General features: G+C 41.2%; 1 protein-coding gene across 4 annotated transcripts in view; it reads right to left on the reverse strand.

Annotated features, from left to right (window-relative positions):
• ETS1 (ETS proto-oncogene 1, transcription factor) overlaps positions 1-21,690 on the reverse strand; it is a 127,986-nt gene extending 106,296 nt beyond the window's left edge. For 2 of the 4 annotated variants that reach the window (XM_077964646.1, XM_015116086.3), the window contains exons 1-2: positions 21,531-21,690; positions 7,219-7,301 (exon numbers count right to left, since the gene is read on the reverse strand). In XM_077964646.1, the coding sequence (XP_077820772.1) occupies positions 7,219-7,287 (69 nt within the window). In that variant the 5' untranslated portion in view covers positions 7,288-7,301; positions 21,531-21,690. The remainder of the gene's footprint in view (positions 1-7,218; positions 7,302-21,530) is intronic. The other 2 variants (XM_015116087.3, XM_077964644.1) reach the window with 2 other exon arrangements.
• Positions 21,691-23,914: the final 2,224 nt, after the last annotated feature.

A 23,914-nucleotide genomic window follows, 5' to 3' on the forward strand; every position in this document is an offset into this window, starting at 1 on the left:
GCACTCAAGGATGGACTAGGGCCCTTTAAAAGGACTTGAAGGAGTGGGTTTGGCTGCTTCGCACCCTTCCACCACTGAGGACACAGCGTTCATCCCCTCCAGAGGATGCAGCAAGAAGGTTCCATCTTGGAAGCTGAGACAGGACTCTCAGCAGACACAGAGCCTGCCAATGCCTTCGTCTTGAACGTTCCAGCATCCAGAACTGTGAGCAATACATTTCTATCCTTTTTGAATTACCCAATCTCAGGTATTTTGTTATAGCAGCACTAATGGACCAAGACAGGAGTGCTATAACAAAATACCAGAGGAAACTCCAGTAATTCATTTAACCTCTTAGGATCTTAATTTCCTGATATTGCAAGATGGTCTTTACATTGCGGTCTGACTCTGAAATTCTCTAGTTTGTGATGATTGAACCTAGTTTAGCTTAGAGAAGCCCCACATTCCAAGATGCTGGAAAAATATAGGTTATTTTCTTTTTTCCTTCAATTTCTATGACAACCACTAAGAGTTACGAGCATAAATAATTTTCCTAAACATTATGTGTCAGCAGTCTCATTCCCACTTAGTTTTTAAATTTCTTTTTGTGGATTCCCACTTCTCTAGTCCCAAATAATTTGCCCATTGCTCTCCAGGATTCCCAGAGAGAAGGAAAGGGTGCCTGCACTAGGCTTCATGGCAGCAAGCACACTCACTGCACAAGAAGTACAGGGACAGCACAGTGACCCTTCTGTGAACACATCCAGTGGCTGGAGTCTGGAGGCCTACGGGCTGGAAGTGAGTGTGCCAACAGCCAGAGCCCTGGGTAAGAAGGGAACTGCATCCCAAGGAGGCCCAATTAAACTGCAATTACTCAAGATAAGAAAACCAGGTCTGTTTACACAATGGGGTTGTAAACCACCAGCCATGACAAGAGAACTTTGATCTGGTGGCAAGGGAGCTGTTTCTCATGCAGGGCAGTGATGAAACAAGGAGGTTTCCCAATGAGGATGTCTCCATCTTCACCCCAGTAGCCCCATCTTCTTCTGGCAACACCCTTGTATGGACAAGTGGAAATCCTCGCCCCTTCCCAGCCCCAGTATCCATCTAACACAATAAAAAAGTCCAGAACAGAAAGAGATGAGATAGTGACTAAAAGGAAAAGGGAATTGATGGAGGTCATCTTTGTGGAGGCGCTTGACACGCATGTTCTCACTGAATCGTCACAGTGACCTTCCACGTACCTTATACTATGCCTGTTTTACAGATGAAGACACTGAGGCTCAGAGGGAGTAAGTAATTTGCCCAAGATCAAATAGCTAAAGACCACCAGAGAGAATTTAATCCAGGCCTTTCTGATTCTAAAGTCCAAGTGCTTTCCACTAGAATTTGGCTGGGATCCATTCCACAGCTGCCTGGACCAGGAGGAAAGGCTCTATGTCATGTCTGGTGTCAAGGAGACCGTGTACGGTGGGTCGGCTTCTGCCTCACCAGAGGGCCTGACGGCAGAAATAGAGTTCTGTGTAACAGTCAACCAGTCGATCAATCAATTATAGAAGGAAGAAAGAAAATGTACAAAAGAGGAATTGCCCAAAAGTCTCTGTGACAGGGAGCTGTTCTGAGGGCCGTGGTGAATTTGGAGCTCTTTTTCTGCAATGCACTTAGCTAAGCCTCATGGCTCAGCAGGACTACCCTCAGCAGGACTACCCTCTATGCTGGCACCAACTAGAGATTCAGCTGACCCCCAGGTACCCAAGTCCCACTGGAACTGCACAGGAAGGATGGAGGCCAATGCCCAGAGCTGGCAATGACTGACAGCCTCCCTGGGATACCTCCCAAGGTGACATCCAGCATGAACTCAGGCTTATTTCCAGTGCGCTTTTCATTCAGTGCTCATATGTCTGCAATATCCTTGGTTTCATACTATTTTATTCTGTACAATGAAAGAAATTAAGTGTCTAATAATTGGGATCCCATTTATACAACTCTGAAGGCTTTCATGGCATAAATTCACAAGTCAAAAAACAGCCTTTTGTTGGACAGTTTCTGAACCCCTGTTTTCATTCAAAAAACATAGGGACCATGTTTTAAGAGAAACACATTTGATCTAGGGAGAGCGACAGAGTGGCAAGTTTTTTATTTTTTCATTTTTGTTTTTGTTTTTTTTGAGACAGAGTCTCACTCTGTTGCTCAGGCTGGAGTGTAGTGGTGCGATCTCGGCTCACTGCAACCTCCGCCTCCTGGGTGCAAGCGATTCTCCTGTCTCAGCCTCCTGAGTAGCTGGAATTACAGGCGCCTTATACCACACCCAGCTAATTTTTTGTATTTTTAGTAGAGACGGGGTTTTATCATGTTGGCCAGGCTGGTTTAGAACTCCTGACCTCAGGTAATCCACCCATCTTGGCCTCCCAAAGTGCTGGGATTATAGGCGTGAACCACCGCGGCCAACCAAGAGTGGGGAGTTTTTAATAGTTACTTCACCCTCGAATTACCAGGGATGTCCCCTAAGCCCAGAGTCTTATCATAGGATATTCTGGCACTTGGGGATACGCAGTTAGCCTCTCAGGCATAGGTGCCTTCCCTGAGGCCGAGCACAGTGGGCCACTCCTGCCTGAGCATGTTGTTCAAAGTCAGTGGCTCTGGGAGGAGGTGAGTGGTCAGTTCCTTTCCTCTGTATAGTCCAAGGTGTTTCCTAAAGCCCGCATGGCCAAATGGGTCACTAATCCCCCAAGAACTCCTCCGCACATCCTCCCTGCCGGTGAGGCAGCCCAGGCTGGGCCATGTTCAGCCAAAACTTAGAGCAGCCCAGCCCGCTCATTACCGCCACTCTCAGCGGGGCCAGCACAGTGCTGTGAAGGGGAGAATGACGCATGAGAGGACAAAAGTACTGGGCTTGCAAGGGACTTCCAGGCTCGCAGAGGGCTTGGGCTTGCAGAGGCAGCATAACAGGAAGGAGCGCTTCCTCCTCATGCATGAAAGGGTCCCTGACACAGCCCATAGAAGTACCTGGAAAGGTCATCCCTCCCACACAACGGCCAGACGACTTCCCAGAGTGTTGTTTCTCCCCCTCCCCACTGTGACATCACCTCATTCACTACGGCCTCCCAAAGCGCTGACCTTACACACGGGGAAAACGTGAGTCCTGCTTTTGAGAAACTGACCCTGAGGCAGAGAATGTGAATTCTGTGCAAAACCGTGATTACCTGAGGCCAGCATGGATTTTAACCATTGTGACTCCCGTGATTTCCAAGCATTCTTCCACAGCAAATGACCAGATAACGTTAATGTGACCTCTAATTTACAAGCAAGGACTGCCAGACTTAGTTATCTTTAGGCGCTAGAAAATAGTGACATCCTATATTAGAAGATACTGTTTATTGGCCAACTAATGCAGCCTGCTAAATAAGAGCCCCTCGGAGCAGGAACGCAGTCTCACTTTCTTTTGTTAGATTTCCCTTTCTAAGGCAATAATTTACTAGTAACCAAGACCTGCTTAGAGCAGTCTGTACACACAGTCCCATTCTGCTCTCAAGCTTGACCTGTGGCTACTCTAGACCAGGTTTCTCAACCTCAGCACCATCAGAATTTGGGGCTGGATAATTGTTTATCATAGGGGGCTGTCTTGTGTACTACTGGATGTTTACTTACATCCCTGGCTCCTACTCTCTGAAGCCAGGAGCACACCCTAAATTTTAACAAGGAGACAAGTCTCCAGGCATTGTCAAATATCCCTTTGTGGGGTAAAATCACCCCCTACTGAAAACCCCACTACTCTCATGGTTTTCTTTTCACTCTGAATTTACCATACATGGGACAGAGTTTCTTTTCTTTCTTTTGCTTTCTTTCTTTCTGTTTTTTTTTTCTTTTGGTGTGTCAGACTAACTAAATCAGAGACTAGGGCACCAGGTAGGAGGACCTGGATTATTGGATTAAGCACTATGGGTTGAGCTCTAGACAGGGAGGCTCCAAAAGAACTGAGAAGACGCTGGTTGCCTGGGGCTCTGACTGTCTTATCTAGGAAAGTTAATGAAGCCGTGCTCACCCCTCCAGGGTATCTTAGTTTGCAACTGAATGTGAGGTTTGTTTGCTGATGTCTCTAGCGCCAGTGTCCTAAGGTTATATTTTGTAGACAATTTACAGATACTCTGTTTATTACAGCCCAGTCTAAAGTTAGAGGTTATGGTTTGAGTTGGTTTATTGAACTTGAGTTGATACTAATAAGTGTTATTTACTTCTTAATTTTTATTAGAGAAAGAGTATGTGAAAAAATTAAAGGGCTTCGTTGCCTGCTCTGGAAGGTGGCCTAAATCGTTTCAGGGACAGAGAAACTGAGGCCCAGAGAGAAGTTAGGACTGCAGGTGCAAGAAACAATAATCCAGCAGCTCTTTTGGGCAACCTTCTGCTTTCACTCAAGCAACTTCGAACTTTGTAGTGAAAAGGATCTCACACGTTAATGTTTTTCAGATATGGCTGTCATGGGTGGGCGTAAATTATTTGGTTGGAAACCAATGGAAACCATTCAGAATTTATTTAAAATATCCAGGGTGTTCAATTGCAGGGAGGTGTCTTTAGTTGAAATTATGCACTTAGAGTTATTTGATTTGGGGTTTTTTTATTCCCCTACAATTTTGAGATACCCTGTCCAGGATAACATTATATTATATCTGCAACTTTTATACTTATAATAGGCTTTTTATTTCAGTATCTAAGTACATATTTGTGTGGTCTTTCTTTCTTTCTCTCTTTCTCTCTTTCTTTCTTTCTTTCTTTGACGAAGTGTCGCTCTGTCACCCAGGCTGGAGTGTGCAATGGCACAATTTCAGCTCACTGAAACCTCCACCTCCTGGGTTCAAGTGATTCTCATGCCTCAGCCTCCTGAGTAGCTGGGATTACAGGCATGTGCCACCACACCCAGCTAATTTTTTTCTTTTCTTTTTTTGTATTTTTAGTAGAAACGGGATTTCATCATGTTGGCCAGGCTGGTCTCAAACTCCTGGCCTCAAGTGATCTGCCTGCCTCAGCCTCCCAAAGTGCCAGGATTACAGGTGTGAGCCACTGAGCCCAGCCATGGCATTTCATTCTTAGCCAAGATATTAATCTGTTTTAATTTGATTATAATACCTGTAAATAGAATTAACATGGACTGGCTTTTAAATCTTGTTTTTCAAGTCAATGGCACATTTTGCTCTGAAATCACAATATCCTTATTTATTTTAGCAAATCTCTACAATATTATCTTTAAGGAAATTTTAATGTCATTTGTGTTAACCTTAAATGATGACCTCTATGTGAGAAACAGGAGGAGGAGCCCTTCTCTGGCAACTTCTTCAGCCCTCTATATGATCTTAAGCTCTAAGTCCTTTGGCAATCGCTACTAAGCAAACTTGAGTAACTCCTTGCCTGGACTTGTCGTGTAGTGGAGTGTTGGGGAGGGGGCAGTTTAAACATATTTCTGACGTATACTATTGTCTAAAACCTTTTTCTGATTCTAATTTTTTGTCTTAGTAAATGGTGCTTACATGAACACAGAAGCCATTTTAAAAAGAAGACAAATGTGGTAAAAACAGCTACTGAAAAGGGATGCCTCAATCATCCTTAAAATGTGCCTTTTCCCTTGAACATAAAATAGCTACGGAGAGATTTTTTTTTTTTTTTAATGCCAAAAAAACAACTTCAAACAATTCAGGTCTTTTAATATACAATTACAGTGAGAGGTCATAGTTAACTATGTGTCATAGTTAACTTTAACCAGTGTTAAAAACTATACAGAATCTCTGGCAAGACAGAGTCAAAGACAAGTCAGAAATGAGTTCGTGTTTATTGGTGTTAATTCAGACCCATAAATGTACTTGGAAAAGTTAATAATAATAATAATAACAATATAATAAACTTTTTTGTGGCTGGGCTCAGTGCCTCACGCCTGTAATCCCAGCACTTTGGGAGGCCGAGGTAGGTGGATCACCTGAGGTCAGGAGTTTGAGACCAGCCTGGCCAACATGGTGAAACTCTGTCTCTACTAAAAATACAAAAAAGTAGCTGGGTGTGGTGACAGGCACCTGTAATCCCAGTCACTCGGGAGGCTGAGGCAGGAGAATTGCTTGAACCTGGGAGGCACAGGTTGCAGTGAGCAGAGATTGCACCACTGCACTCCAGCCTGGGCAACAGAGCAAGACTCCATCTCAAAGAAAGATCACTTGAGGTCAGGAGTTCGAGACCAGCCTGGTCAACATGGTGAAACCCCTTCTCTACCAAAAATACAAAAATTAGCCAGGCATGGTGGTGCAGGTCTGTAATCCCAGCTACTCGGGAGGCTAAGGCAGGAGAATCGCTTGAACCCAGAAGGTGGAGGTAGTAGTGAGCCAAGATTGTGCCACTGCACTCCAGCCTGGGTGATAGAGGACGACTCTGTCTCAAAAAAAAAAAAGAAAAAGAAAGAAAAGAAAAAAGAAAAAGAAAAAAAATAAATAAAACAAACTTAGCTGTCTGTATTTTGCTATAAGTATATAAAAAAATTTCAACATTTATGATGGCTATCTTTGGATAAAAACATAACAGAATTTAGAAAGAAAAATTAATGACACAGTTGCTGATATTAGTTACTTTTAACATTGGAAGTGATCAGTGACAACATTATAAGATCCCTCACACAATACATTTTTGAGAAATTTGTCAAAGCATTTCCCTTGATCAGCATATAGCTTGGGCAAGGGTCTTCTCACCTATGGACAATAAACTTTATCCAGTCCTATTTTAAAATTTCTTTGTCCCCTCTTATTCTAGGAGTTATGAAATTTTCCCATAAACTTATTGTCATATTCCATTTTCACTTTTAAAGTCTGTGATTAGAAAACTTGCATTATTGACTTTTTATGTCTGAGGTCAAAAATAAGTTAAATTATCATATGTATAGGAATAAGGTACATCAATATGTAAAACATCTTCATCAAATGAACTGTGCAGTGAAAATCAACTGGCTTTAAATGTTCATCATATTTGAGTCATTTCTCTCAAACTCAAACATACTAAAACTTCTTCAGCAAATTCATCAGTATTTGGTTTTCTTTTACATGCTGATAAAATCATAGATAATCTTACAATTGAGTAAGATTCAAAGCTGATTCAAACCCTGGAGTTCAGGTTTCTGGCTTCTCTGTCTACTGGCAGTCAGGATACAGGAAGTACGGGGAGGAGGGGAGAAGGTTGCGTGGGCAAAGGGGCGGGGAAGGGGCCACCACTCACCACCACTGCAGGACGAGCCGCTGAGTAGGGGACAGGGCTGCTCCCAGCAGAATCCACAAAGTAGCTCATCCTGCTCTCAGCACCTGTGTGAGAGAAGGCGTTCACTGAGCCTCTGGATGCTCACAGGTTTGTGGACTAGAATCCCCAAGGAGGACATGAACCTTAGAACTAAGAGTCTCCTTAGGAACCAACCAGTTCACTTCTTTGCGTGGCAGGGAAAACAATGGAAATTCAGAAAGATAAAGTGACTAACTCCTGGCACCGGTAAGAGCAGACCTCAGACAGAACCAGTCCCCTGGTTGCAAGGTAACGTGGGTAACAGATCATGTCTGCACACTGCAGACAACAAGCAGCAAACCAGTGCACAAGAGGCACATTTTTGTAGGGTTTCTGGGCAGGAACAAGTTTTTGTGTGTCTCCCCGACCCACAGCCAGGCCTGGCACATAAGTAGACATACAATACATAGTTGGGGCATAAATTAATTGATAAAGGAATAAACAAAGAAAGGATTGGAGAAGGGAAGGATGGAAAAAGCTCTCCTGAAGAGGTATGTTACCCAGTACCCCAAGAAACAGATAAACAGAGAAACCCTGCAAAAGGGATTGAACATTATTCATCTTGAAAAAAGGAGGAGAGCTATTAAAATAACTCTTGTTGAGAGCTATTTTCTACATTGGAAGTCTGAGTGACTAGAATGCTTGAGCAATTTTCTGGCTGAAGGGATTTTCCAGCTAGCTACTGGTCATCGTTATATATCGAACATCTCTGTTGACCTAAATACTTTCGAAAGTGCATTACACACTTTCATAAACGTTATACTATGCATTTAAAAAGTCATTCTTGAATAATCTCGAAGATTAAATTCGTAGGCATACCACTCAGAGGCCAAATTCTTATTGTTAGGAAGTGACGCTTTAACTTCACTGCTTTCCAGTTCGTATTTGGCTGCCTTTTCCTTAATTCTTAACATTTAAAGCAATTGATACATTTCAAGAAACATTGAGTACTAAGAAATGTCTTATGTTCAATTTGCAGTTTGGTTCACCATCTTGATCCCTTCTTTCATATGAAATATATTTAAATGTTTAAATGATATAGTTAAACAGGCTTGGCAACATAAAACTATACTGCCTGAGAGCTACAACCACAAAACTACTAATATCATATGGTTAAGGGATGTAAGCTACAAACCTCCTGAAGACATATCTTATCCTAGAACTACGCCTTGTGTTTTTAACTAAAACTTTGCCTTTTTCTTATGTCTTTTCTTCCAAATGCAGTCAAAATAACATTAATTTTTAAAAATTAACTAAGGGTCTGGATAGCTAGACTATGTTAATCAAGATTTTGTCCTTTAGTTTTTCAGGAAATTGATCTCTGCTACAGCAAAGCCAGGAAGAGCTCCTCAGTGGTGAAGCTGAATAGTAGGAAAAGGTCAAAATACCCTAGGCCGGGGACATTGTTAACATCTGCATCAGGGGTCACTATTCAGTGTTTGTTTCCAAGAACAGTGAGTACCTATGATGGGTCTGACTCTGTACTAGGCACTGCGCATGAAACTAAGAGTAAGATGCATGTCACATGGTTTAGGTCGGCCTGTCCTGACCATACACTGTGAGGATCATCTCACTGAGCTCCATGGCTCCTTTTCCACCAAAGCATTCCTCATTTTCACTCTTAGAATCAAGTTTTAAAGTCCTGATGAATCATCATCAAACCCTATATCCCACTTCAAAGTTTTTGATCTACTTTGAGATCTTTGGATGAGACATAAAAGTTAACAACATTGATTGTGTCATACTGACAATGGCTTAACCACAATCAAATTCCCTAGGGAAATGTTGATCATCCCTCCAGGGTCCTGCAGGGCAACTAATACCTTTTAGAAATTAGTACTTTTTGGAATTCCCCCCAGTGATGTGGGAATGCTGTTTCACGTAAACATTCATCCCTCTGATTTCCTCCAGAAAAAAAGCCCCAAGGATCTCCTGAGTCCTCACGGACCTCAGGAGATTACAGTAGTCTCCCCTTACCCAAATAGGTTTTGTTCCAAAACCCTCCAGTGGAGACCTGAAACCTCAGATAGTACAGAACCCCATACATACTATGCGTTTTCCTATGCATACACAGCTATGATAAAGTTTAACTTATACATTAGATGTAGTAAGGGATTAACAATAACTAGTACAGGAATAGAACAATTATAACAATACACCGTGATAAAAGTTATTGAATGTGGTTTCTCTCTGTCTCTCAAAATATCTTACTGTACTGTACTCACCTATTTTCAAACCTTGGTCAAGGGAGAGTAACTGAAACCTCGGAAAGCAAAACCACAGATAAGGGAGTACGATTGTATTCATCCAACAATCATGTAATAGGCGTCCTTTGTTAGTGACCTGTTTATTCATTTGGTAAATAATCACTGTGCACCTACTATGTGCCAGGCACGGCCTTGAGCACTTGAAACACACCAGTAAACAAAGATTCCTGACCTCATGGCCCTTAGATTCTATCCGACTGGGGAAGAAGCTGAGAAAGACAGGGTCCGTATCTTCAGGCAGCGGAACCGACAGGCTCACATATAACCATAGCATAACGTGATGAGTAGTTGGCCAACAATATGGAAAAAGAAATAGGAAGCAGTCAGTTCTGCTGGGTGCAGTGAATAGGAAATTGTGAAGGATTGCATAGAGCAAGGTGTAACCACACGGCCCTATAAATCATCCCTAGAGTCCCACAAGCGGCAAAGGACCTTCACCTTTCAAATGTCTGTTTTACTTACATATTTGTAAGAGAAAGGACTTTTGGAATTGGCAGCCACATCCTGAAGCCCAGCTCAAAGACACCAAGGGTTTCTGTCTGCCGGCCAGACAACACTCCCCCTCATAGCAACACTCCTGGAAAAGGGTTCAGTGGAAATATGTTTTCTCTTCTCATTGACAGAGTGAGGGAGGAAAGCTCTGGCCCAACATCTGGTGCACTCTGTGCTGGACTGTATTCTTGAAGCTATGACTGTATGAATGACACTTCCCTTGGGGAAAAGCCCTTTGCCCAGAGAGGAAACTGACAAGAGGGAGTTGCCAGGGCTCTCAAGGGCTCTCGTCTCAGGAAATAACTCTGGGACAGAAATGGATTGCTGCTTTATTATTTTTTTGGAGAAAGAAAAAAAGAACCCGCCTTTTTTCCACTTGTAGATTGTGACACAGAACAGCTGCTAGAGACGTAAACCTTCTCAGAAGAAGTAAATGAAGTGTTTAGGTGGTTTTTTTTTAGTAGTGTTTGTTTTTTCTTTTCTTTTTTGGCTTTTTGGCAAAAGAGAATTCCCTCCCACATGACAACTGCTTGAACATCAGCTGCACCAACATCTTTCTTAGCGTTGCGCACATTTATTGGATAAATACAAAGCAACCGTGGCATCTGAAGATTTACTCGCCAGCCAAGAAGCATCCATGAGACCTGTTTGGGTGCAAAAATGATTTGGACGCTTGGTAACAGAGGGTCTTGCAGAGCTGAGTTTATTTTTCTTGAAAAGGACCTGCGCCACATGAGCCGCAGGATAAGTGGGTCGGAATGAGGCTGCCCTGCTCTGGACTGTGGCTTGCTGTGCCCCCCATGCTCCCTCCCACCTCTACAGCCCCATCTCGCCGTGCCCCCTGCAACCTCCACTGCAACATGGAACTCTATTGTTTTCTTAGGCATGCGGTGCCATGTCTCGCGCCCCTGCCCTTCTCGTGTTCCCCCCTCTGCTAGGAATGCCCACCCACCCTCAAGATGAGTGAACCCTGCCTCCTCTGGGTTTTAGGCTCAGCTCAGAGGTTATTGCAGCCTGGAATCCTTCCTGAGCCACCCTTCACCCCAGCCAGGGCTAGCGGCTCCTTGTCCATGTTCCCAGAGTGTATTTCTATCACGGTGCGTATCACATTGTTTTATAACCATCTGTTTCTGTTTGTCTCTCCTGCTAAATTCTGAGCTACTCGAAGGCAGGCACCATGCCTTTTCATTTTTTTGTCTTCAGCACTTAAGACAGACCATGGGGCATAATGGAAACTCATTGTTTTTTAAATCAGTGAATGAATAAATGAATGAATTGGTCTCACAAGACTAAAAATGTAAGAGGTAGATCAGATGTGAATATATTTATTCCTCAAAATAGAGAATCTGAATAGATTGCAGGTCTAGATAAAGAACCACTTGAAATAATCCATTTGCTTCATGATCCGTTTCTAAGGGAAAACCGTTTCCTTCTATTCACATAGCTATTCAATGCCACCTCATCTAAGAAGGCTTTTCCCATCACCGCATATGAGTAGCAGTACCTTTCTCCTGACTCTGACACCTAGGTGTTTGTGCATTATCTTCTCCAAAGTCCACTCTGTTAGAATTTAAGCTTCCCCAGAGAGGAGATTTAGTTCATTTCTTCACTCCAGATCCCTGGACCCTAGTCTGGTGTTGGAAAGTAACTGGCACATAGATAACTGCTAAATAAAATAGTGTAAGTTGGAAAACTTGTACAATCTCTTTTCGTGTAAGCCCCTCTTTTTATACATGAGGAGGAAGACAGGCGATGCTGCTAATTGGCCAAGCTGAGACCGGACTCCTGGTCTTCAGCCTCCTCCTGTGCTTAGAGAAGGTGCTTCTCTAGACCCTCTGTTACCAAGTGTCCAAATCATTTTTGCACCCAAACAGGTCTCATGGATGCTTCTTGGCTGGGGAGTAAATCTTCAGATGCCACGGTTGCTTGGTACTTATGCAATAAATGTGTGCAATACTAAGAAAAATGTTGGTGCTGCTGATGTTCAAACAGTTGTCACGTGGGAGGGAATTCTCTTCTGCCAAAAAACCAAAAAAAAAAAAAAAAAGAGAGAGAGAGAGAGAGAAGATGCTTCTCTAAGCACCCTCGTCACCCTGGATGGCAGGGACAGAAACAAGCACGTGATGGAGAAGACAAAAAAGTCAACACTTTGGCTTACCTGGGTGTCTCATGTCCAAAAAATCACTTTAAAACTGTGGTTCTGTTTGATTCTCCAGAATTCTATTCTTCATAGAGCAAGTGACCACTTCTCCAACTTTCTACCCTCCCCAAGCTGGCAACCCGGCCGGGACCTGTAGGATGTCACTGTTTTTCACCCGGGGCTTGCCAGGGCAGGGCAGGTTGAGAGAGACACAGAATAAACGAAAAATTACGGAGGAGAGGGACGGTTCAGGCCAAGGCAGCAGAAGATCAAGAAATCCCAAAGAGGCCAGGCTTGAACCAAGGCTGGATCCAGTTCACATCAACTCTGACCCTGCTTGGCTGTATTTCTAGATAACTTTGACATCAGTTAAGCCTTTTTCATTTGGGGTTATGTATTCCTAAAAGAAAAACTATGCCTTTAGGTAAATACCAAGTAAATTACCCTTAAATATTTTTCTTTTGAAAAAAATTCTTTTGAAATTAATTGTTTTTGTCAAGCTAATACAATGTTACCGCAAAAATTAAAATACAAAGAAGTCACAGGTGGATATTAGAATCACCTGAAACCTCAGCATGTAGAGATAATTACACTAATAATTTGTTCAATATTCTTATGAGTATTTTTTAATGTATCTAAACGAACATAGATGTCACACACACACGTGATTACAATTTTACCTTCATGAGATTATTCTCCACATGCTCTTTTGTAACCTGCTTTGTTCACTGACATTTAACATAATGCTATGGATATTTTTCTCTGTTGATAAATGTGGCTCTCTATCCTAAAGATGACGACTGCCAAGTATTCTATTGTATGTATGTATCATACTTTTAACGAGCCTCTTATTATTGTATAATTAATTTGTCCCCAATTCTTTGTCATTATAAAAATTCCTAAAATATTTTACGTTCCCACTAAATGCCGAAAAGGAGCATTTTGGGGACAAAGAAAATGTGCATTCCGTATTTGAATACATATTGACTAACTGCATTCCATAATAGACAAGCCAAAATTAGACTCCCACTGACAAAGGCATCGTGTTTTAAATTTCAACTTGCCCTCTGGTCTTCATGTTAGCTTCATAGGCAAGGAATTATGGTTAAAACATATCCTGGATATGAAGATGGCACATGGGGAATTCAAAATCACAATAAAGCTGTGGCAGAAAATGTAGATTCCTCCCCACCACGCCTCGCCCCAGCCTTTCCTCTTTGAAAGCTATGCAAAATTTGAATAAATTTCCAATGAGCATTTATCCTAATGTCAATAATTTAGGATTCCTATCAATACAAACAAAAAGCATGTCCTTTTGGCTTGGAATACAGGTTTGGCTTCCAGGGCCGGCCCCGTTGGCTCATGCCTATAATTCCAGCACTTTGGGAGGCCAAGGCCAGTAGACTACCTGAGGTCAGGAGTTCAAGAGCAGCCTGACAAACATAGTGAAACTCCATCTCCACTAAAAGTACAAAATTAGCCAGGTGTGGTGGTGCATGCCTGTAATCCCAGCTACTTGGGAGGCTAAGGCAGAAGAATCGTTTACCCTGGGAGGCAGAGGTTGCAGTAAGCCGAGATGTTGCCATTGCACTCCTGCCTGGGCAACAAGAGCAAAACTCCATTGCAAAAAAAAAAAAAAAAAAAAGAATTTGGCTTCCAAAAGAACTAGCCATGTAAAGAAAACCTGCTCCAAACAACAGCGCTTTTGCCAAACTAAAGGCAACACCTGGGTTACCAAGGCAACATCTTTAATCTACAACGTATAGACTTTTAATTTATTTTTTCTGAATACTCTGGAAATGTATTTTTGAAGACTCAGCGTATCTCCTCTTTCAGGAAGCTTTCCCCTCCCCCCTACCCTCTTTGACAATTGCATGTACCTCCTTGATGCCCCTCTGTGGGATTACTGTAACAATGTAACAAAGTTCATGACACTTCCCGTATCTATGCCTGTTTCTGCTCCTGCATGATGAGTAACTTGAGAGTAAGGATGGTGTCTTTTCGGATGACACATAGTAGCCGTGCAACAAGTGTCTGTTTACTAAGTGAGGAAAAGTACCTAAAGTACTTGAAACAGAGTTGGTGTGTACAATCCTTGTGCATCCTGAGCTTATCCAAGAGAGTGAAGGTATCGTTTGGACATAAAAAAAAACAAAATTATCCCTATGATGAAGTGTGTCCTTGTGTGACCCCGAGGTTAGGCTTCTCAAGCATCAACTACAAGCAAGATGGCACTTTTCTCTAAACTGAAGGATGTACCAGATTGATGAGTTCATCTATACTCCTTCAGTGTGTTCTTTCTGATTCTCGTGAGTAGCCCACGTATTTCTCAAATCATTTGAGTAGATGTCTTCCCTGACCTGTCACTGTAACAAAAGCTCTCAAGTCCAATTCTCTAAGAACTCAAGTTTAAGATCCATCATATCTAGGAAAGCTGAACATTCCTCACTCCCCATGGATATTTTGTGGTTACAACACGTAGAAAAGAAGAAGGATTAGAAGAACTGAAGATGGTTTTTCTGTCTCACTACTAAATCTATAAGAACCTCATTTGCTTGACTAAGTAATCCAACATTACAGTAGTAGTAAATATTCCTTCTTATTTTAAGTAGCCAGCACTGACAAATGAAGGCAGTGTTCCGAATTATGGGCTACTGGCTTCTGTGTCTTAAGCTAAGTGCATTTATTCTTTCACTAAGGTCACAGAGCAGCAACTCACAGTACAATTAACATCTCAGTCTTTGTTTCTTCCCAACTTCACTATAATTATTCCCCCAACCCTTGCTTAAATGGAAATGAGTCATATCCATCTCCTATTTCTCTAAAAATAAACTCATCTCCTAATTAAGCATAACACTTTCAAGTCCTACATGAATTGACATAGCTCAATGAATCCTTCTTAGAATATTAAAATGAACTCATGTCATTATAATTTTAAAGAGTATATTGTTTTACCCTTCGTTGAGGAGTAGCTCACTACTGTCTCCTGAAAAAGAGAAGGACTAGAAGATGTTTTACGCTGGTATACCACAGCAGTTAAGAAATAAGGAATGCTTCATGGATTATTTTATGCATTTCCCTCTCAGTGGAAACAAATCCCTCACCATACAGTACTGAAACGGCATTGTCAACAATGGACAGAAAGGTCTTGCTTCTCCTAGGCATCAAGGAAATACATTAAAACCTGCCAACTCTTAGGTCTAGGAATCTAACTAAGAAAATGCCAATTCTAGTCTCTGAAACCTTTGAAATACTAACAATCTAGTTTTCTAGCCAATCATGCTTCTGTCAGAACATCTTCCTGAAGATCAAAGGTGGTATTCAATACACTGCCTTACAGTAAAAGTGGCCATAGCCTGTGTACAAACGCTATGCTATGTCAGGGAAGGCAAATCCTGTATTTTACCATGAAATTCAACAAGTGATCACACTCGGCCTTAGGATGTAGTCCTGAGACAGGAGCATGGTAAGTACTCATAAATAACTGAATAAATAAATGAGGATTGTGCTTTACTTAGAACCTCAAAACGAAAAAGGAATAAGCTGGAGGAATAATGTAAAGTACTCTGTGCTTCACAAGAATGGTTGTAGTAGAGGCCATGAAATAAGAGATTATTTTCCAAGTCAAACGCAAAGAAGGGCCACAAGATTAAAAATGTCAACTCTAACCCAATGATTGCTGCCAATGAAACCTCTGAAGAGCCTAGAATTTTAAAGAATCACATTTTGACTCTTAGCCTGTGAAGCATGTCAGACATAATCCAGAGTTTAGACTTGGTTCTGGCTCTAAAGGAATTCTCAACAAAACTGAGAGGCACCATAAATAGAGAGAGATTTTATTAAGAACAATGAGAAGGGACTGGATAGTTGCAATAATACCCGTTTAAAATTGAACTAAAAGATACCAGCTGCCTTAGATCTCTCAAATCCAGCAAGCAACTTCTTGGACTATGTCTGATTGTGATTTTCATGGTGGAGTTTCATTTGTTTTATTACCCAAATTGTAAGGTTCCAATTTCTCAGTATAAGGCTAAACAGCTTGCTAGCATTCTTATATAAAGAAAGATTGTATAAATCCAATGAATTTTGGAGTTGGAAAACATTCATCAATCTTCTCATTTATTTCAATGAACTGAGGCCCAAGAGGTTACGTGCTTAGCAGTGATCAAGAACCCTGGAGTTACACACTATGGGTGAACATAGAACTGCTTGCTGAGTGCATGGCCATGAGCAAACTTCTTAACCTCACAGTCAGTTTCCTCAACTATAACATGCAGATAATAATACCAACCCTTTCAGGATTATAGAGGAGGATTATAACAAAACACAAATACTTAGCAGCATGCTGTATACATAGTAAAAATGGTCAATAAATAATAATTGTTATTATTGCTATTTTATCAATAGTACCTGGCAATTAGTAAGCATTACTAAATGCTTACTAATAAATGCTTACTAATGTTACTAATTAGTAACACTACTGATTTACATTAATTACTTTTTTCTACTGCCCAACGTGGCAGAGGTTATTTAAGTGTTAGAGCTAGAACACGGATAGCTAAATCCCTCATCTCTTTTTCTAAAGACTTGTATTCAAGTCATGAAAACAGGATTCTCTTTCATAATCATAGGTTGAGTAGCATTAGTCAAGAATTTTGCAGGAGAAAAGAGCCACAATTTCTGTTTAATGGTAGTCTGTTTGTACCATTGTTATGCATAAAACCAAGAAGTAAGCATTTTTCTTACACTGGGGAACTAACTCATTGAAAGATTGCATAGCACAAATGGCGAAATATTGCAGCTTCCTGAGTTAAACCAACATCTTTTTGATATAATGTCAATCTTTTGTGGAGTAACGCTTTAGAAACTAGATACAAATATAAGGAAGTAGTAAAGTGCTGTGGATAATAGTGCACAATTTCTTGTTTGTTCATTTTTTTTGTTTTTGCAGTTTCGTTTGTCTCTTTCTGCTTTTTCTTTAGAGCAGTGCCTCCCAACCTGTAATGTGCATGTGAATCAGCCAGGGATCCTGTTACAATGCAGTCTGCTGCAGTAGGTCTGAGGTCTGGCCAGACATTCCACATTTCTAACAGGCTCCCACGTGGTGCTGATGCCGCAGGTCAAAGGACTTCACTGTGAGTAGCAAGGCAGCGCTGGACTAACTTGGTTAAACTCATGAGTAATTATAACAAGGTAGGTGTTCAGGAGGCAGAGCCCAAGGAGGAACAGGCAAGATTTCTGTGCCAAGGCTGAGCAGATGCTGATAACCTCAGGTGCAATACAAACCCGGCTGGGGAGAACTGAGTAACTCAGGACCTGTCGGTGTCTCAGGAGCCCTATGCCAGATGCACATCTGCCAAGGCTTCTTGCTCTTCCTAAGAAGACATGGTTCTAGTTATTTGGTCCCTTTGATCAAGAAACTGGCAATGGTGCTCTCTTCCATCGACAGGAGTCATTTGGATTAAGGATTACCAGAGGTACCAAGAGATAATTTCAAAGAGTTATTTGCATTTTATGTTTTTTTTTACAATTGTAAAAGACTCAAATGTTTTGGAAACTTTTTGTACATTGTTTTGCAAACTTTTATGCATATGGAATTATTTCAAAGTGAAAAGTTATTTTTTAAATCTCTAAAAAGAATAAATCTCTTTTAAATCTCTAAAAAGACTAAAACTCTGGAGTTTTCTACCTTTCTACATCTCTTGAAAATGTATATATTTTTTCCTCCCCATTGAAAATATTTTCCTGACATTTGCACTAAATGTTTGTTGCTTACTCTCATGCTAGTAAGTACTACCCAGTCTGTTCCCTCTGAGTTCTGAAGGCAGCACCAACACTTGATCACGGGAATATGAAATCTATCCTCTTTTGAGAAAAAGACAGATGAGAAACATCCTTCCCTCACTGCTCTAGATACCATTTTTTTCCTACCGAAACTCCCAAAGCATGTATAGATTATACTACACCACTTAATAATTATATTGTCTTTCATGTTTATCCTCTTTTCTAGTAAAGATAATTGTGTTAATTTTTAAAATGGAGCTTACATATTGCTTATTCTGTATCTGGCACAGTCTCCAGCACAAGGCCAGGCATGGAGTAGAAATAAAACTGATATTTGTCACAGAAGGGATTGACTGACTTACCCAGGAAACTAGGCCTGGGTAGCCTTTCTTCAAAGTCAGTATCTTCATAACAATGAATCAGTAATCCACAGATACCACTTCAGAAAACAGGCTTAATCCAGGGTTCTCCGAGACAAGCAAATCAGTCTAAGCAGAAAAATCTATCCTAAATGTGTGTAAGTGTCTCAGAGTTACTTAGATTCCTATGACATGCAGTTCCAGTCACAAGCTCTGGGTTCACATTCCACTGGCTCTAATCAGGGTTCACCATGAGTTAAGGTGGTCATATGACTGTGCCTCAGAGTTTCCACCTGGTTAATGGGGATGACAAGAGTGGAGTGCCCACCTCAAAACTTCATTGTAGATGAAATGAAGCATCTCTGCAAAGCACCTAGCAAGGATGTTGGAACATATACTAAGTGCTCAGTAAACATTAGGGCTGAGTATCCTTCCTTAGGTGAAATGAAGAAAAATGGGTATGATAACCAGAGAATCATCTAAATTAAAAGGTGGAGTCCGATAAGCTATACTTTCAATACAGCAGGGATAAAGGAGATGAGGAAAGAAAAAGTAAGTTATGTCTTCACATCTAATTTTCCCCAGGATTGAAGAGATTTGCCTGAAATGCCACTAAGTTGCTGCATACCACATTAATTTTGCTCAAATGCTATATACTTTATAATGTCCATAATGAAGAAAGAAAGGGAGGAAAGGGAAGGAGGAGGAGAGAGAGAGAGAAGAAGAAGAAGAAAGGAGGAGAGAGAAAAGAAGAGAAGGAAAAGAAGGAAGGAAAGAAGGAAGGAAGAAAGGAAGGAAGGAAGGAAGGAGAAAGAAAGAAAGAAAGAAAGAAAGAAAGAAAGAAAGAAAGAAAGAAAGAAAGAAAGAAAGAAAGAAAGAAAGAAAGAAAGAAAGAGAGAAAGGAAGGAGAGAGGAAAGAAAGAAGGAAAAGAAAAGAACGATTGAAAGGGAGGGAAGAAGGAAGGAAGAAAGGAAGGAAGGAAAGAAGGAGGGAAGGAAGGAGGGGAGGAGGGAAGGAAGGAAGGAAGGAAGGAAGGAAGGAAGGAAGGAAGGAAGGAAGGAAGGAAGGAAGGAAGGAAGGAAGGAAGGAAGGAAAGGATGTCTCAGCTTGTGGGATGTAATCATTCTCTTCTGCTGTTTGATGTGAACAGTTGGGAATTTTGAACCGGTAATTAGAGAACAGATCCATTCACCAATAAATAAAATCACAAGGTATGTCAGAACCTCAGTTATCAGTAAGAAATTCACCAGTGCAATCAAAGAGAGAAATGTGTTATTTGTTTGCACAGTGTTTTGCCTTCTGCCTCACCCTCCCCTAGGTGAGAGGACCTGCACTCACACACCCAGTTTGTTGCAGTATTTATTCAGACATTCCTTGACCTCGTGGCACTATGATTTTTCATAGCCCTATGCTGTTTACTTCTATTCTCTCATCTTTGTAAACCAGGCAGGGCGCAAATGATTGTTCACCTTTTAGAGATGAAGGGAAAGAGACACAGTCACGTTCAATCCCTGTTCGCTGCTACAAAGCTAATCACTGACACAATCCAAGTGCACAGCCACTTTCCCTACCCTGACCCAGTGCTGGTTCAAGTTCTGACCCTACTTGCCTTTGAACTCCATTATCATCTGGGACCAGCCACTGACCCAAGTCCATGCTCTGCCTTGTTCTCCAGGGCCACAGACTGCCAGATGCCAAAGGATCCCACCGCTCTACCAGCTTCCCCCGGGCTCTGCCTCAGGACATCCTTTCACAGCCAGCAACCAGCACCTCCGTGTAAGAAGCCTGCCAGGCAAAGATGCCTGCTTCATAATCAGGCTCTCGGCTTGGCTTCCCACATCCTCAGCAGCGGAACCAGGACGGAAGAGGCTGCATGACTGCCTGAACTGTTTGTTATTTCACTACTGAGTTGGCAAGGATGGAAGTAGTTGATTTACAATTAGAAGCAGCACGCTTCTTCAAATATTAATATTAATAACTGCACTACCGAACACATGAAAAGACCTTTTCATCTTCAAAGCACTTTGCAGACATTAACTCATTAGCTCTCCCTTCCCTCCATTCAGGAACAACAGGTGAGCAAGACTCTCAACAGCAACAGTGGCCACCCTGCCGCCCTCGTGCACAGCCCGCAGCCCCTGAAGAAAAAGGGTTTTCTCTTTGGATAAAAAAGAGGCCCCGCAATCCAAAACCACAACTGATGAAAGAGTTATAGTATCAGTAATTTTACAAATCAAATGGAGCTGCCGCGAGGTATCATTTTAGAATCGTTATTTCCGGCTGTTTAACAAATACCTCTTTTCTCAGTTGCATAGCAGTGGTCTAAAGTAAGAAGGAAAATGGCCTTGAGATTAAAAACAAAAACTTACCCAAAAGGTAATAAGGAAATCCTGCAATAGAATGCATTGATTTCATTGACCCAGCACCTTTTCAAGTTTGCCCAAAGCAAACGCTACTTTAAAAGTTGGTAACAGAGACCTTTAACCACGGATGAGAAGTAACATTCAAAGTATCATGGCCAGATAAAATCACTGGAGGGAGAGGAATTGCCGTGGACATCTCCTGCCACTGAGTCCAGCTCTACCGTGGCGAGAAGAAATACCTCCCTAACTCTGAGACAACCCCAGCCCACACCCACACCACGTCTCAACAACAGACTTAAGAACTTGTAGATCCTTGAACGTCTGCAAGTCAGTTCCAAGACAGAGAAAAACACCAGACAGGCTACTTTGGCTTGCAAGATTCAAACCTGTAGCAATTTCCTCTCTATTAAAAGCAATTCATTAAGCTACTAGGGGGGAAAAGAGTAAAACCATAGGTTTACTAGGAGTTAAAGAGAAAAAAAAGAAATTTCTGTGTTTAACTACAGCTTTATTTCTTTGGAAGTGCTCCAATTTGGAAAAAAAAAAAAAATCGGGGTTTCTGACAAGTAATCTACGGGTATCTAAAACGTGCATGGTTTTGCTTCTATGAAGCAGGGAACATTTTTAAAAACATAGTCTTGTGTTCAGACTATTCTGACAAGGTTAGGAAGTATTTTTGAAAATTGTTGTTAAGCAATTAAATGGGAATACAGAAAGATGTGAAAAGAGAAAGAGAAAACTCACTTGTATCCTGAATGTCTCTATCGACTTTTTAATTCCACAGAAATTTTTTTTAAAGCAGGAAAAGGAAAATGGACTGAAAAGTTTTAGGCAGAGACTGACACACACCTCACTTACTACTTTGCCGGAGAGCAGATCCTGAGTGAGCTTCCCTCAAAGTCTGTGGTCTCTTTCCAACTACCTGCGGGAATCCTCTGCTCAGTAGCTTAAGAGGATGCAAAGACCATAATGTTTCTAATAGTGCTGCCTCCTTAAATTGGGGGGGTGTGGTCAAGCCAGGGAAAGCTGGAAAAAAGGCAGTCTTCCTCTTGCGCCTGGCATCAGGACAGCAGCCACTGGGACAGGCGCAGCAGTCTAGGTGGAAAGCAGTGTTTATTGATGGTGACGGCACCAAACCACACCTTATTTTCTATTCTTCAAATTACACTTCAACTGAATATAACTCAGCCTTGGAGAGTAACAGGGAGGCAGATGAGCAAAAGGGAACTAGCTCAGTGGGATAACACTGTATCTCGCCTTATCATTTGCTGATGCATTTAGTCTCTACTGAATATGTAAATATTCATGCTTCGTGTTCCTTGACTTTCTCAATGGAGCCCCCATTTACCTAGGCAAGGGCTCAGGTGAGGGAAAGGGATTGCTTTAGAAACAGATCTGGAGACTGTCAGCAAACAGGACGTCCACCACCCAGTCACCTGCTCAGGCTTCCCGTTTCTCTCTAATAACTTGATGTGAAATGTGATATTTTCTAAAGAAAATAAAGTAATTTTGTGGAAGAGAGCTGACTGGATGGGGACTTGTGATTTCTGAAAAGTAAAGCTAAAATCCCTTTTCAATGTAAGTCTGGTTTTAGGCAATCTCTAAAATAAGGCTACCTTTAGCAGCCCTGACTCATGGTCTATGGTGTAGGAATGAAAGGGCAGAAGTGTTCATACATTTCTCATTTAGGGAAAATGTAAACAATATGAAAATCTTACATCTGTCCTAAGTGAAAATACATAGCATCTTTTATTCACATATTCAGGACTATGGTAAGAATGTTACAGCATAATCTCATTTCTATGAATGGAGTTATTGCAATTCTTTTTTTGAAAAGTCAGTATTTGGCTGCTTAATCTAAGACTTTTATCCTAAAAGCTTCCATCTTCTTTGAGTAGGAGGCGGGAGTTAAGATTTGTCATAGTTGGCTTCTTTCTCTTTTTAATGAAGATACAAATTTTGAAAATCCATGAAAATCTAATAACTGTCATTTGGAGCAACATCATCATCAGCCGTCATTGTATAAAGCTGGCAATGCAGTTAAGATGACATTGTAAGTAAAGGAAGATTTTACTGCTCATCTTCCGCCTTTGCACATTAACTTGGAAGAAAGAAAGAGGGTAGTGCTATTGGTTCAGTTTAGTTTAATGAATTTTCTGTGCCAGGCACTGTTCTAGGCACTAGAAAGATAGCAAGTTTGCATTGCAGTGAGAAGACAGACACATAAATCAACCATCTCCCCCCAAAAATGTAATACAAGCTACAAAAGAAGTCTACGAGGAGAGCTAGGGAAGCTTCAGCCTGCCCCTGTAGCCCAGTCAATTTCAGCACATTGCCCCATTTAAAGAGCCCATGGTCAATTATACCAATCATAACTAATTACAATTGTATTCACTGTGTTTGCAGGATAATTGAAAACAACAAAGTTGAGAAGACTTGGATTCTTGCTCTATAAGGGTGTACAGTGTGGCTGTCGAGGGCTTCTGAAGTCTGGATTTGTCTATGCTGAGTTTATATAGACAGGAACTCTTCAGGACCTTACCTCCCTCCTCTGCCACTGCCTTTTATGGTGTGGTAGAACATAAGAAATCTTAATGGTGCAAAGTAAGCCACCACTGTCATAAATTGCCTAGAGAATGCCCAGGAAAACAATAAGTTTGGTTTTAAACAGTATCGTCAAAAATATAACATTAGATGGGTATCCACATGCAAGAGCATGACATTGGACTTCTACCTTACACCATACTTAAAAATTAACAAAAATAGGTGAAAATCTGAACATTAGAACTAAAACTATAAAATTCTTAGATAAAAACAAAGAGGAAAACTTTATGACATTGGATTTAGCAATGATTTCCTGGGATATGACAGCTTATCCCAGGAAAAAAATCTTGGGCAACAAAAGAAAAATAGGTAAGTTGGACTTCATCAAAGTTTTAAAATGTTGTACATCAAGGGGCACTATTAAGAAAGTGAAAAGGAAGTCCACAGAATGAGAAAAAAAAATTGCAAATCGCATATCTAATAAGGACTTAATACCCCAAATGTATAAAGAACTCCTACAACTCAACAGCAACAATGACAAATAACCTGATTTAAAAGTGGACAAAAGACGTGAGTAGACATTTCTCCAGATACAGAAATGGCCGATAAACACATGAAAAGATGGTCAACATCATTAGTCATCACAGAAATGCACATTCAAACCACACTGAGATACCTCTTCACATCTA

Source organism: Macaca mulatta, chromosome 14 (genome assembly GCF_049350105.2).
Source record: "Macaca mulatta isolate MMU2019108-1 chromosome 14, T2T-MMU8v2.0, whole genome shotgun sequence".
NCBI classification, from domain to species: domain Eukaryota; kingdom Metazoa; phylum Chordata; class Mammalia; order Primates; family Cercopithecidae; genus Macaca; species Macaca mulatta.